This window comes from Microplitis mediator, chromosome 9, assembly GCF_029852145.1.
Source record: "Microplitis mediator isolate UGA2020A chromosome 9, iyMicMedi2.1, whole genome shotgun sequence".
In the NCBI taxonomy this organism is placed as follows: Eukaryota; Metazoa; Arthropoda; class Insecta; order Hymenoptera; family Braconidae; genus Microplitis; species Microplitis mediator.
Genome location: NC_079977.1, coordinates 13,960,289 through 13,972,965, shown reverse-complemented (window position 1 = coordinate 13,972,965; position 12,677 = coordinate 13,960,289). Strand labels below are relative to the sequence as shown.

The window sequence follows — 12,677 nt, the reverse complement described above, 5'->3', positions numbered from 1 at the left end:
TTATCAATTGTTTTCTATTCAGGAACATCAAAAACAATGTGACTTCTTGTTAATATATATCAAGTTGCTTTACCTTACTAAAAAATTTGAAACACTGTTGAGCCTGTAGGCCAGCCTCGAAACTTTCCACTGTTATCGAGGTCCTTGAGCTCGAAAAAATCGTTGTTAATACATACTCGAGCTCAAATAACTCAACAATACCTTCAAATACATTGGCATTTTCGAGCCCTTCGAGCTCGAACAAAGGGACATTTTGTATTAACTTCCGAGAATTCGAGAAATTGAAAATAATCAATAATGATTGTTTTCCATTTTTTGCTCGCGATTATATTTGATAATTTAATGCTTTTAAATAAAAATTTATAGAAATGATCGGTAGGAAGAGTTACGGGAACTTCGAATTAATCCAGCCAGTTAATATATGAAACAACCGAAAGAAAACGTCAAAAATAGTGATTTTTCAACAATTTTGATGATGATATAATTTAAACTAACTCACCGATTGCAATAATTAAGGTGTTATTAAGTTTTAAAAGCGCCTGGTTGACTTGTCATGAATATAACCTTGTCTTAATAAGTTATAAAATTACATATAAAAACTATTGCTTTTATATGTAACTTTATAACTCAATGATATTCATCATGTTGCTTACAACTGATATAATAATTTTGCAAGATAAAATGATCGATTTTATTTTTTAAAAAATATACATATTAAAGTAAAAAAAATATTCTTAAGAATATTATTTCCGTCATCATCATTAAAATAATTTACGTTAATTAAAAAGTGATAAAATGTTATAAATTATCACAATAATTAGATAAAAATAATTTTTAAATATCTTTCTAAAACTTAATTTAAAAATTTATTTTTATTAAAAATTTCCGAAAAATCAAACTTTCATTCTGCCTACCAGGTGACATTTCTAAAATTATTTTTTAGTAACAAATAAGTGATTTATATCATGGCCAAGTAAAAAAATCCAATTTGAGACATAACGGACACCCTAGCTTGTATGTACGTAAGTATGTATGTAAATATTCGAGAACTTTTGAACGAATGAACCGATTTAGATCTTTGAGTTGGCATTCGAAGCGGTTCATTAATTCCTAGATTCTGTAACAAATTGAGCTTGATCGGTACAATATTTTTTAACTATTCCAAATATAAAAGTTTTCGAAAAATGTTTTTTTTTTGATAACTTATGGTATACTCGACAGATTGATTCCAGCTAATTAGCTCTGAAGCTCTTTCAGCCGCGTAGAATGCTGCCTTAACCATAAAAATCAGATTAATTATTCAAGACATATCGTTGGTGATAGAATTTCAAAAAAGTGTTTTCTTTTCTAAGAAACTCAAAAATTACAAAACCGATTGATTGTAATTATGATTGAGCATAAAAAGGCTGAAAAACCGTGTCAAATGCTGCCTTGAACATCAAAATCGGTTAATTAGTTCGAAGGATATCGACGATGAAAAACTAAAAAAATAACAACTTACTTCATTTTTTTCGGATAAGGTATATTTTAATTCCTCATATGTTCTAAAACTAATATCGGCTCTTTGGCTTCATAGTGTTTGATGATCGCTACATAAATTTTTACAATCGGTTTGTTAGTTTAAGGGGGGAAATACGTGTAGATGGCCGTTTTCGAGCAGATTTTAATCAATTATTTTAAGGTATAAAAAATTAATATTATTTATTCAAACTTTTGGGTTATTTTATACATATATTGAAGAGTAAAAATTTACATTTACAAGAATAAAACTCAAAAAGTAGTAAAGATATCAGCTGATACATCTCGTAGGTTGTCGTCCGACTTTGCAACTGGTGTACATCATGGAGGCCATAATTTTTATCCGAAATCAATGCAACAAAATTATTACTTTTTTTAGACATGTATCTTCTATATAAACCTCATTTTAAAGAAAAAAAAAAAATTTCCATTTTTTTGACGGCTGTGAAAGTAAGTCATGTTTTTTTACCTTTTTTTTGTTTATTGTTTAGTATAAAAAAATTAGTTACAATGAAAAAATTGCTTCTGATTGAGGTTCATATTCAGCACAATTATGTAAAGAAATAATATACTAAATTTGAAGATGATTGGTTAAAAATTTTTCAAGCTAGAGTGTACACTAGTTCAAAAAAACTAGTTTCAAGAAAAACGCGTTTAAAAAATAAGTGATTAAAAAAGTTAAGGTGACCGTCTTTTTTTTCTCATACAATAATTTCTCGCGACATAAATTATCAGCAATAATTTCTTGTTCGATATTTTCTCAAAGGCAATATTTCTCATTGTCAAAATTTATTTGGTATTATTAATTATTATTAAAATTAATATTTATTTAATTATGAATTTTTAATGATAAAGTGATAATAAAATATTTGAGAAACTTTTAAATGATAATTTTTTGCTCTGTGAGAATTTTTTGCATGTGAGAAATTTTTGTATGAAAAATTTTTTATGAAAAATTTTTGTTTCGACAAATTGTTACCAGTAAATAAAGCCACGGTGCCAAAAGGTTAATATAAAGTCTATTAAACGAATTGAAACAACTTACGAATTAATCAGCTATTCCAGCACCATGTTGTAAGCCTTATTCAGCTTTATATGCTTTTATATATAAAAATATATACCTGGAAGTATATGAATGACTACCTACTCGATCCTAACCGACCGCTCCGTTCAGGTAATTATGTTCTCGGGCGCTGTACCGAGCGCACTTACTGAACCGTTTGTAACTTTTGAACGAATAATAATTTTGACCTGAAATTTTAACTGTATATTTTTCGATAGTTTTACAAGCGATTTATGAAAAAAAAAAATTTTGAATTTTTTCAAGCCTCTACACGTATTTCCCCCCTTAAGTGATACCATCATCAAAAATTTTAAAAAATCACTGTTTCCAACATTTTTTACGAATATTTCATATATTAACTCGGTAGTTTAATACAAAGTTCCTGTAATTCTTCATTATTATCATTTCTATTAATTTTTGTCCAAAAAAATTGAATTTATCAAGCACGATCATGAGCCAAACTTGAAAAAACGATGGTTATTGATAATTTTCTTTTTTTCAAATTCTTGGAGATCAATACGAAACATGACTTTTTTCGAGCTCGAATACACCAATGTATTTAAAGGTATTATTGAGCTTAAACAGCGGGGACTTTTGGGGCTGGCACGCAGGATTAACCGTTTTCAGATCATTTCTTTTATATTCGAAGTCGATGAACTGATTGATTTCGAAACTTTTTTCAGTGTCATAATCCAAAAAACTGCTTCGAACGCCCCATTAAAAATCGAAATTAGTTGGTTAGTTCAAATAGGTCGGCAACGAAAATAAAAAAAAAAAAACAACTCTTGTTGCAGTTTACTAAACGTTTCATACATTTTACCGGCTCTTCGTTTTTATAGTCTCTTATGATTACTACATAATAAATATTAATCGGTATGTTACTTTGAATAATATACACTTACGCATATAATTAAAGGAACAGAAAAATTTTATAAATTTTTTAGTGATTTTTGGAAGGCTGTAACTTGGTGAAAAAAACTCGTATCAAGATTTAAAAAAAAGCATTTTATAGCTTGAAATTTCTAGTTTCGGTAAATTTTTATGAAAATTTTTTGAGCTCCGGCTATTGCGCGAACATGAGAAATACCGCGAGACAAAAAATTTCTAACTTTTTTTTTTCCCGAAGAGCCCACGGACCGTGGAAAAATTTTTTCAACTAAACCAATGCATAAGTCGTTTAGTAAATTGATTCAGCTTCAATTTGGCTTTTTTGTAACCTCGTAGGACGATTTGCCGCAGAGATGTCAGCCTTCATACAAAAAATGATCCTTTTGGCTTTGGTCATCGACATCCCAGGTACCAATGATCGCACAGTAAATTGAAGGGTGGCGTTGAAAACTTGAATAAATTTCCTACAAGACCCTTTCATCATTTTTTGAAGAACAATTTTTTTTTATTTTTAACATCCATTAGAAGTAAGTACAAAAAAATGACTTTTTTCGGTTTTTCAGTAAATCAACCGCTACTCTGCAAATATCGATAAAAAAAATAATGTTGCCAGGGACTTTTTCAGCTTTATATCCCCCGATAACCCTGTAAATTTTCAAATTGATCTATCGAGCCGTTTTTGGGAATGATCGATCAAAGTTTTGCTAAACAATTAAAGGAACAAGTTTTGTTTCTTTAATTGTGTAATAATAATCAAAATGAAAAAATAAGTTTTTTTCGACTTTTCTCAAATTTTTGCTTTAGTTACTCAGCAAACGCATGGAAATGATAAAAAAAAAAATTTTTAGAAAATGTCAAAAAAAATCGAAGAAAAAAACAATTGAAACTTTTTTTTTTGGGTTCGAAATTTTTTTTTTCAGACATTTTCTAGAAATTTTTTTTTTTTGTCATTTCCTTGCTGATATCTCTGCGACAAATCGTCCTACGAGGTTAAAAAAAAAGCCAAATTGAAGCTGAATAAATTTGCTAAACGACCTACCCCCGCAGATTTGAATCACGGTGGAAACACCGTGGAAGTGTAAACACCGTGGTTACACGGTGGGTTTGTTCCATTTCACCACCGTGGTTCCACGCTGCATCCACCGCGTAATCACAGTGAAAACACCGTGTATACACGGTGGCAAAGCCACCGTGGAATCATGGTGGATACATCGCGTAATCACAGTGGTAAAATGGAACAAACCCACCGTGTTTCCACCGTGATTCAAATCTGCGAGGGTATGCATTGGTTTAGTTGAAAGAATTTTTCCACGGTCTGTGGGCTCTCGGAAAAAAAAAAGTTAGAAATTTTTTGTCTCGCGGTATTTCTCATGTTCGCGCAATAGCCGGAGCTCTTAAAAATTGTGAAAAAATGCACTGAAACTAGAAATTTCAAGCTATAAAATGTTTTTTTTTAAATCTCGATATTAGTTTTTTTTTCACCAAGTTACAGCCTTCCAAAAATCACTAAAAAATACATAAAATTTTTCTGTTCCTTAAATTTTTTGCGAAAGTGTAGTCAGCAAAATAATTAAGAAGTCACGGTTCCTAACCTTTTTCTAATATTTCATATGATAATACTCTAATCTGATTTAAATCTTATTTTACTCTCTACACGGAAAGAAAATTATGGGAAGTTTTCCTATGCATTATGGGAATGGTTCCCATAATGGTATGGGAATAGTACCTATACTACTATAGGAATGGTTCCCATATATTATGGGAACCATCCCCATAATAGTATGAGAATAGTTCCCATACTATTATGGGAATGGTTTCTATATTGGTATAGGAACTATTCCTATAATATTATGAGAACTATTCCCATAATGTTATGGGAACCATCCCTATAATATCATAAAATTTTTTTTTTGCACAATAGTGTAGAAATTTCCCAAAATTTGAATTTTCTTGAATGTTTTGTGCTGACAAAAAATTCTTGTTAAAAATTTTAATGTTTTTTTGTCAAATACGATTTTTTTTTAATGTTTGAATTTTTGTTTTTATGTTTAATAATATTTCTGTGCATTGTAGAAGTGATTACCACACTTCTTTAAATTAATTTTTTCATGATAATATGGGAACCATTCCCATAATATTATGGGAATGGTTCCTATAATAGTATGGGAATTATTCCCATAAATTATAGGAACCATTCCTATAAATTATAGGAATGATTCCCATAATATTATAGAAAGTATTCCTATAAATTATAGGAACCATTCCTATAATTATAGGAACCATTCCTATAGTGTTATGGGTATCATTCCCATAATTATAGGAACTATTCCTATAATTATGGGAAACATTCCTATAATTATAGGAACCGCTCCCATAATTTATGGTCGTAATTCCTATGATGGTATAGGAAAAAATTTCACAGAATTATGGGAACCGCTGCCATAATTTTCTTTCCGTGTACCGTTAACACTTCTATTAATTTTTGTCCGAACAGATTGATTTCATCAATCATAATTGTGAAAAAAAATTTAAGAAACGCTTATTTACTAATGATTTTCGATTTTTCAAAGCGTATTATAAAACGTAAATAATTCAGTTACATTTAGTTAGTAGTTGGTAACAAAAGACGTAAAGTCTTTTGAGTTCAAAGAGCTCGAAAATGTATTCATAACTCTGTTTTAGAGCTTAAGGAAGGAGAGTTACAGGGCTGGCCTGCACGGTCAACCGTTTTCCAGATTTTTTTGTTTTTATCGTCATAATCGAAACTCAAATTATTGTATTGAAAATTAAATAACAGAACTTTTGGGCACATTCATGTATGTCTAATGAAGATTTTATCTTTTTTTTACAGGCTAGTCTACAAATGGTTCTATTTTATATATAGATTGAGTTATTTTCTTGGAATTATAGGATACATGATTGCATTAGCAACATTCTTTGGATTGAATCTAGTTTTTGATGTCAAACCATCAGTTTGGATGGATTGTGGATTATTGTTTTTATTTTACGGACTTTATTTTGGTGTGTTGGGTCGTGATATTGCTGAAATTTGTACTGATAAAATGGCATCACATATAGGGGTAAGTTTTTTTTATTAAATCATTATCATTAATGACTATATATAAATATTAGGGTGATCCAAAAAATAAATTTTTTTTTTTTCTCGGAAACAGGTTTAAAAGTTTCATCTAGATAAAAAGAGACGCCTGTGAAAATTAGAGCTCTTAATATTAACATTAAGAGGTTCCTCATGGCACTTTTCTATTTTCCATAAGAATAACATGGAAAAAATTTTTTTACGTCTTCTGATTTTTACAAAATATCATGAGACCTTTTTTGTAGACAATTTTATTCGCTAGGAGTAATTTCCAATAAAGTTTTTTCGAATTCCGCAATGTTTTCTAGTTATTTTTATTTTAATGTCAATCCCTTAAAATCGATCAGAAGACTATTTTTTGTATGAGCATGACATTAAAATAAAAATAACTAGACAACAATGCGGAATTTGAAAAAACTTTATTGACCATAACTTCTAGGGAATAAAATTGTCTAAAAAAAGGTCTCATGATATTTTGTAATAGGTCTGATAGTTTCGCCGTAAAAGTAAAAAGATCACAAAATTTAATATGAATTCGACTTCAACCTCAAATAACTTTAGAACAAATAGATTTATCAAAAAATGATAAGAAACTTTTTTTGTAGAGGATTCAATTACCTACCAAATTATGCCTGTCAATTATTCCTATGACGCATTGTTAGCTACTTATAAAAATCAGAAGACGTAAAAAAAATTTTTTCCATGTTATTCTTACGGAAAATAGAAAAGTGCGATGAGGAACCTCTTAGTATTAATATTAAGAGCTCTAATTTTCACAGGCGTCTTTTTTTATCTAAATGAAACTTTTGAACCTGTTTGGAAGAAAAAAAAAAGTTTTTTATTTTTTGGATCACCCTAATATATATATATAAATATATGTATATATATTAGGGTAATCCAAAAAAAACAACCTATCGAATTAATGGCTTAAAAAGGACGTATATACCGAGAAAAAAATTCTCTCATTGGGCAAAATTTTTAGCTCAATTTTAAAAGGTGTCGGTAGCCATTTGAAATTTCTCATTTAAATAACATGCAAAAAATTTTTTTTTCATTAAAAATATTATAACTTTTGAATTGTGTGAGATAAAAATTGGGCTCTAGAATATTCTTGTAGGGCATTAAATTTCCTAAAAAGTAAGTCCTAGGAGTCGAATTTATAAACTTAATATTTCGTATACTTACAGGCCATTAAAGTCTCGAGTAAACAGAATTATACAAATTTAAGGCTCTGTTATTGAAAATATCAATACTACGAGAAAATTCGTTTACTAAAATTCAATGAAGCAAGTAAAAAATGCAATTTATATGTACTACCAATCCGTTTTATATAAAACAACTAAAGATTCAACTTTTCTATTTGCATTGTATTCCTGTTTTTGGCCTGTATTTTTTTTTATTTTAATCGATAATAAAATATTATTTGTTACAATGTGAATATTGCTGGTGATTTAATTACACTACATGTAGAATAAATTTATTGATTACTTCATTAAATTTTAGTCCAAGAATTTTCTCGTAGTATTGATATTTTTCATAAATAAAGCCTTAAATTTGTATGATACTGATTACTCTAGACTTTGATGGCCTGTTAATATACGAAATATCAAGTTCACAAATTCGACTCTCAAGAAATTTTTTTAAAGGAATTTAATGTCCTATAAGAAAATTCTAGTGCTAAATTTTTATCTCACGCGGTTCAAAAGTTATAATATTTTTAGTGAAAAATAAATTTTTTGCATGTTATTTAAATGGGAAATTTCAAATGGCTACCGACACCTTTTAAAATTGAGCTAAAAATTTTGCCCAATGGGAGAATTTTTTTCTCGGTATATAGGTTCTTTCTAAGCCATAAATTCGATAGGTTCGTTTTTTTGGATCACCCTAATATATATATATATATATATTAGGGTGCTTCATTTCGGAGCCAGATTTTTGTTTATCAAGTGCTCGTGGAAAAAACCATAGTTCAACACAAAAAAAAATTTTCGCGCATGAAAAAAAATTCTATGTCGATGACAGACCTAGCTCATTGAAAAATTCGATTTTCCCATTTAAATAACATGGGAAAAATTTTTTTTTTAGCTTTAAGTATTTTTAACCTCATTAACCAATCAATGGAACAAATGGACTAATACATATTTTTGTAGGAAATTGAACGCTCTACAAAAAAATGTTTCTTATCATTTTTCGATAAACCCATCTGTTTCAAAGTTATTAGAGCTCGAAGTAAAGTTGGAGATCGTTTTACTTTTCTAGTGAAACTATTAGACTTATCACAAAATGTTATAGTGTCTTTTTTGTTGCCAATTTTATTCTCTACAAATTATTATCAGGAAAATTTTTTCAAACTCCTCATTGTTTTCTAGTTATTTTCATTTTAATTTCAAGCTCTTAAAAAAGTGGTTCTGATTGATTTCAAGAGCTCGACATTAAATTGAAAATAACTAGAAAACAATGCGGAGTTTGAAAAAATTTTGCTGATAATAATTTGTAGAGAATGAAATTGGCAACAAAAAAGATCCTATAACATTTTGTGATAAGTCTGATAGTTTCACCAGAAAAGTAACACGATCTCCAACTTTACTTCGAGCTCTAATAACTTTGAAACAGATGGGTTTATCGAAAAATGATAAGATTCCTTTTTTGTAGAGCGTTCAATTTCCTACAAAAATATGTATTAGTCCATTTGATCTACTGATTGGTTAATGAGGTTCAAAATACTTAAAGCTAAAAAAAAAATTTTTTCCATGTTATTTAAATGGGAAAATCGAATTTTTCAATGAGCTCGGTCTGTAATCGACATAGCATTTTTTTTCTTGCGCGAAAATTTTTTTTTGTGTTGAACTATGGTTTTTTCCACATGCACTTGAAAAAAAAAAAAATGTGGCTTCGAAATGAAGCACCCTAATATATATATATATGTATACATCAGGATGATTCATTTGGAACGACTATTTTTTTTCACTCCCATTTGAAAATATTGTTATAGACATTGAAAAAAAAATTCTCTGCAAGTTTTAGCCCTTGATTTTAATTTTAAGTACTTTATATTTTGATTTTTAAGTTTTCCCACTTAAGATACATAGGAAAATTAGGATTTTTTTTTTCAATTCTCTATAACTCAGCCCATTTCAAGTTATCAGTTCGCCGTTTGCGACATTTGGTAAGTAATTTGATACTCTACAAAAGTCTCTATAGTAATTTTACTCGGACTCTAATTTTCAACTTTCCCTCAAGTTTTTTGTTCACGTGATATAGGGATTTTAGTAATTTTGTAAATAACATATTTGTCAAAATATTCGACCAAATGCTATTTACTTTCAATTTTAAATCAGTAAATAATTTCATTTCTATTAATTCATTTCATTCATGAAAATCAGAAGGATTAAAATTGACAAACTTCGGACGATATTTTGACAAATATTTTGTTTACAAAATTACTAAAATCCATACATCACGTGAACGAAGAACTTGAGCCACTTAACTAAAAGGACCTTTTTTGTAGAGAATAAAATTTCCTAAAAAATCGTTATCTGCATTTTTCCTGTAAATTTTGTTATTTAGTTAATATCAACTGACAACACAAATTATTATTCAAAAAATTATTTTCAGAACCAATACAGAAAAATCAAGTAGATTCCGACTAAAATTACTAGATACTTTTGAAGAGTATTAAATTACCTACAAAATGCCGCAAACGGCGACCCGATAACTTGAAATGCGGCTGAATTATAGAGAATTGAAATAAAAATCCCAACTTTCCTCCCAGGTAGGAAAGAACAACTGGGCAAGGCTTGGACCAAGCTTGAGCCAAGCGTCACCAGCCTTGGGTAAGGCTTGGCACAAACCTTGGCTAACCATTGGGCCAATGATCGGTCCAGGCCTAGGATGATAACAATGTCCCCAAGCCTTGGCAAACAAAAAAAAATAGGCTTGGGCCAAGTCTTAGGAAACAAAAAAATCAAGGTTGTTCCAAGCCTCTGGGAACAAAAAATCTGAGGTTCACCCAATGCTCGATCTAAAATATTATTATTGAAATTAATAAATATAATTGAAAAAAAGTTTGATCACACTTTTATCGACATTACATTGGAGTGTAATTAACTAATTACTGAATTAATGGGAAATAGAGAATAAAATTATTTGGGGGCTACCGGGGTTCGAACTGAGATCCTTCTGATTACTAGGCCGGGACGCTATCCACTGTGCTAAATCTAATGTTCAGATAATCATGATTTTTTTGCTTGTTAATTATTTAAATACAATTTAATTCAGAAATATTAGATCGTAAAGATGAGGTGAAATGTAGTTTTATTTAATGAACTTAAAATTGTTTGATGAGTAATGACGTATATTTATTAATTTGTAATTTTATGATTTGATATAAATGCATAAATTAAGAGTAAGATCAAGTAGCACTACTATATTGTTTATTGAACTTTAACATTTATGTTAACTAAAGTTTTGTACATAGCAATAACTAATTAAATGAAAATTATTGTATATCAAATAATTTTACTTATTAGAAAATTTCAACTCTTGATATTAATCGTATACTCGGTGTACCGTTATGCCCTGGTCTTCTCTATATACATATATATAGATACATGTAAAGTTGCTAATTTTAATATTAAATGAAAATTTAACCCAAGCTGAGGCATTGGCCAATGGTCAGCTGCCAAGGGTCAGCTTGAAAAAAATTAAACTATCGGGCCCAGCCTCGGTCGATCCTTGGGCCAATACACAGCGGTCAAGGCTCGATTTAAGAAAAATCAAAACATAGAGCCTGGCCCTGGCTGAGGCTCGGGTCAATGGCTACTACCCAAGGCTCGACTTGATTTAATGAAACCATTGGACCAAGCCCTGGCCGAGGCTTGGGCCAATGGTCAGCTGCCGAAGCTTGGCAAGTGACAACATGGCTATGTATTTTAAATGGGGAAACTTCAAAATCAAATAAAAAATACTTACAATTAAAATTACGGGCTGAAACTTGCAGGGAATTTTTTTTTCAATGTCCATAATAATATTTTCAAATGGAAGTGAGAAAAAAAAATAGTCGTTTCAAGCGAACCACCCTAGTATACATTAGGGTGATTCAAAAAACAAAAAAAATTTTTTTTTTTTTTTCCAAACAGGTTCAAAAGTTTCGTTTAGATAAAAAAAAGACGTCTGTGAAAATTAGAGCTCTTAATATTAATATTAACATTGTCCGCATTGCACTTTTCTATTTCTCATAAGAATAACATGGAAAAAATTTTTTTTACGTCTTCTGATTTTTATAAGTAGCTAACGATGTGTCATAGGAATAATTGGCAGGCGCACTTTTGTAGGGAATTGAATGCTTTACAAAAAAAGATTCGTATCATTTTTTGATAAATCTATTTGTTCAAAAGTTATTTGAGGTTAAAGTCGAATTCATGTTAAATTTTGAAATTTTCTTACTTTTCCGGCGAAACTATCAGACCTATTACAAAATATCATCGGACCTTTTTTGTAGACAATTTTATTCCCTAGAAGTTATTTTGAATAAAGTTTTTTCGAATTCCACATTGTTTTCTAGTTATTTTTATTTTAATGTCATGCTCATAAAAAAAAATAGTCTTCTGATCGATTTTAAGATATTCACAATAATCGATTAAATATAAGACTTTTAAAAAATTACTCCATAATAGAGTAAAATAAAGTCTAGCAATGTTAATATTTAAACAAAAAATATTAAATTTAAAACAAAAAAACAAAATTTTTTGCAACGGCCCAGGATTACTCGAAATTACAAAGTAATTTTTATCAAAAAATTCTTTCCGTGTCCCAATTATTCCTATGACGCATCGTTAGCTACTTATAAAAATCAGAAGACGTAAAAAAAATTTTTTTCATGTTATTCTTATGGGAAATAGAAAAGTGCAATGCGGACAATGTTAATATTAATATTAAGAGCTCTAATTTTCACAGGCGTCTTTTTTATCTAAACGAAACTTTTGAACCTGTTTGGAAAAAAAAAAAAAATTTTTTTTTGTTTTTTGAATCACCCTAGTATACATACACATATTAGGCCGGCCGAAAAGCCTGATGATTTTTTATTTGAGTCTCATATAAAAGTTTGCTGGT

General features: G+C 29.3%; 1 protein-coding gene across 1 annotated transcript in view; it reads left to right on the top strand.

Annotated features, from left to right (window-relative positions):
- The window catches only part of LOC130674566 (E3 ubiquitin ligase Rnf121), a 74,128-nt gene that overhangs the window by 31,792 nt on the left and 29,659 nt on the right, over positions 1–12,677 (top strand). Inside the window, exon 5 of the mRNA XM_057479927.1 lies at positions 6,321–6,549. Within this exon, the coding sequence (XP_057335910.1) occupies positions 6,321–6,549 (229 nt within the window). The remainder of the gene's footprint in view (positions 1–6,320; positions 6,550–12,677) is intronic.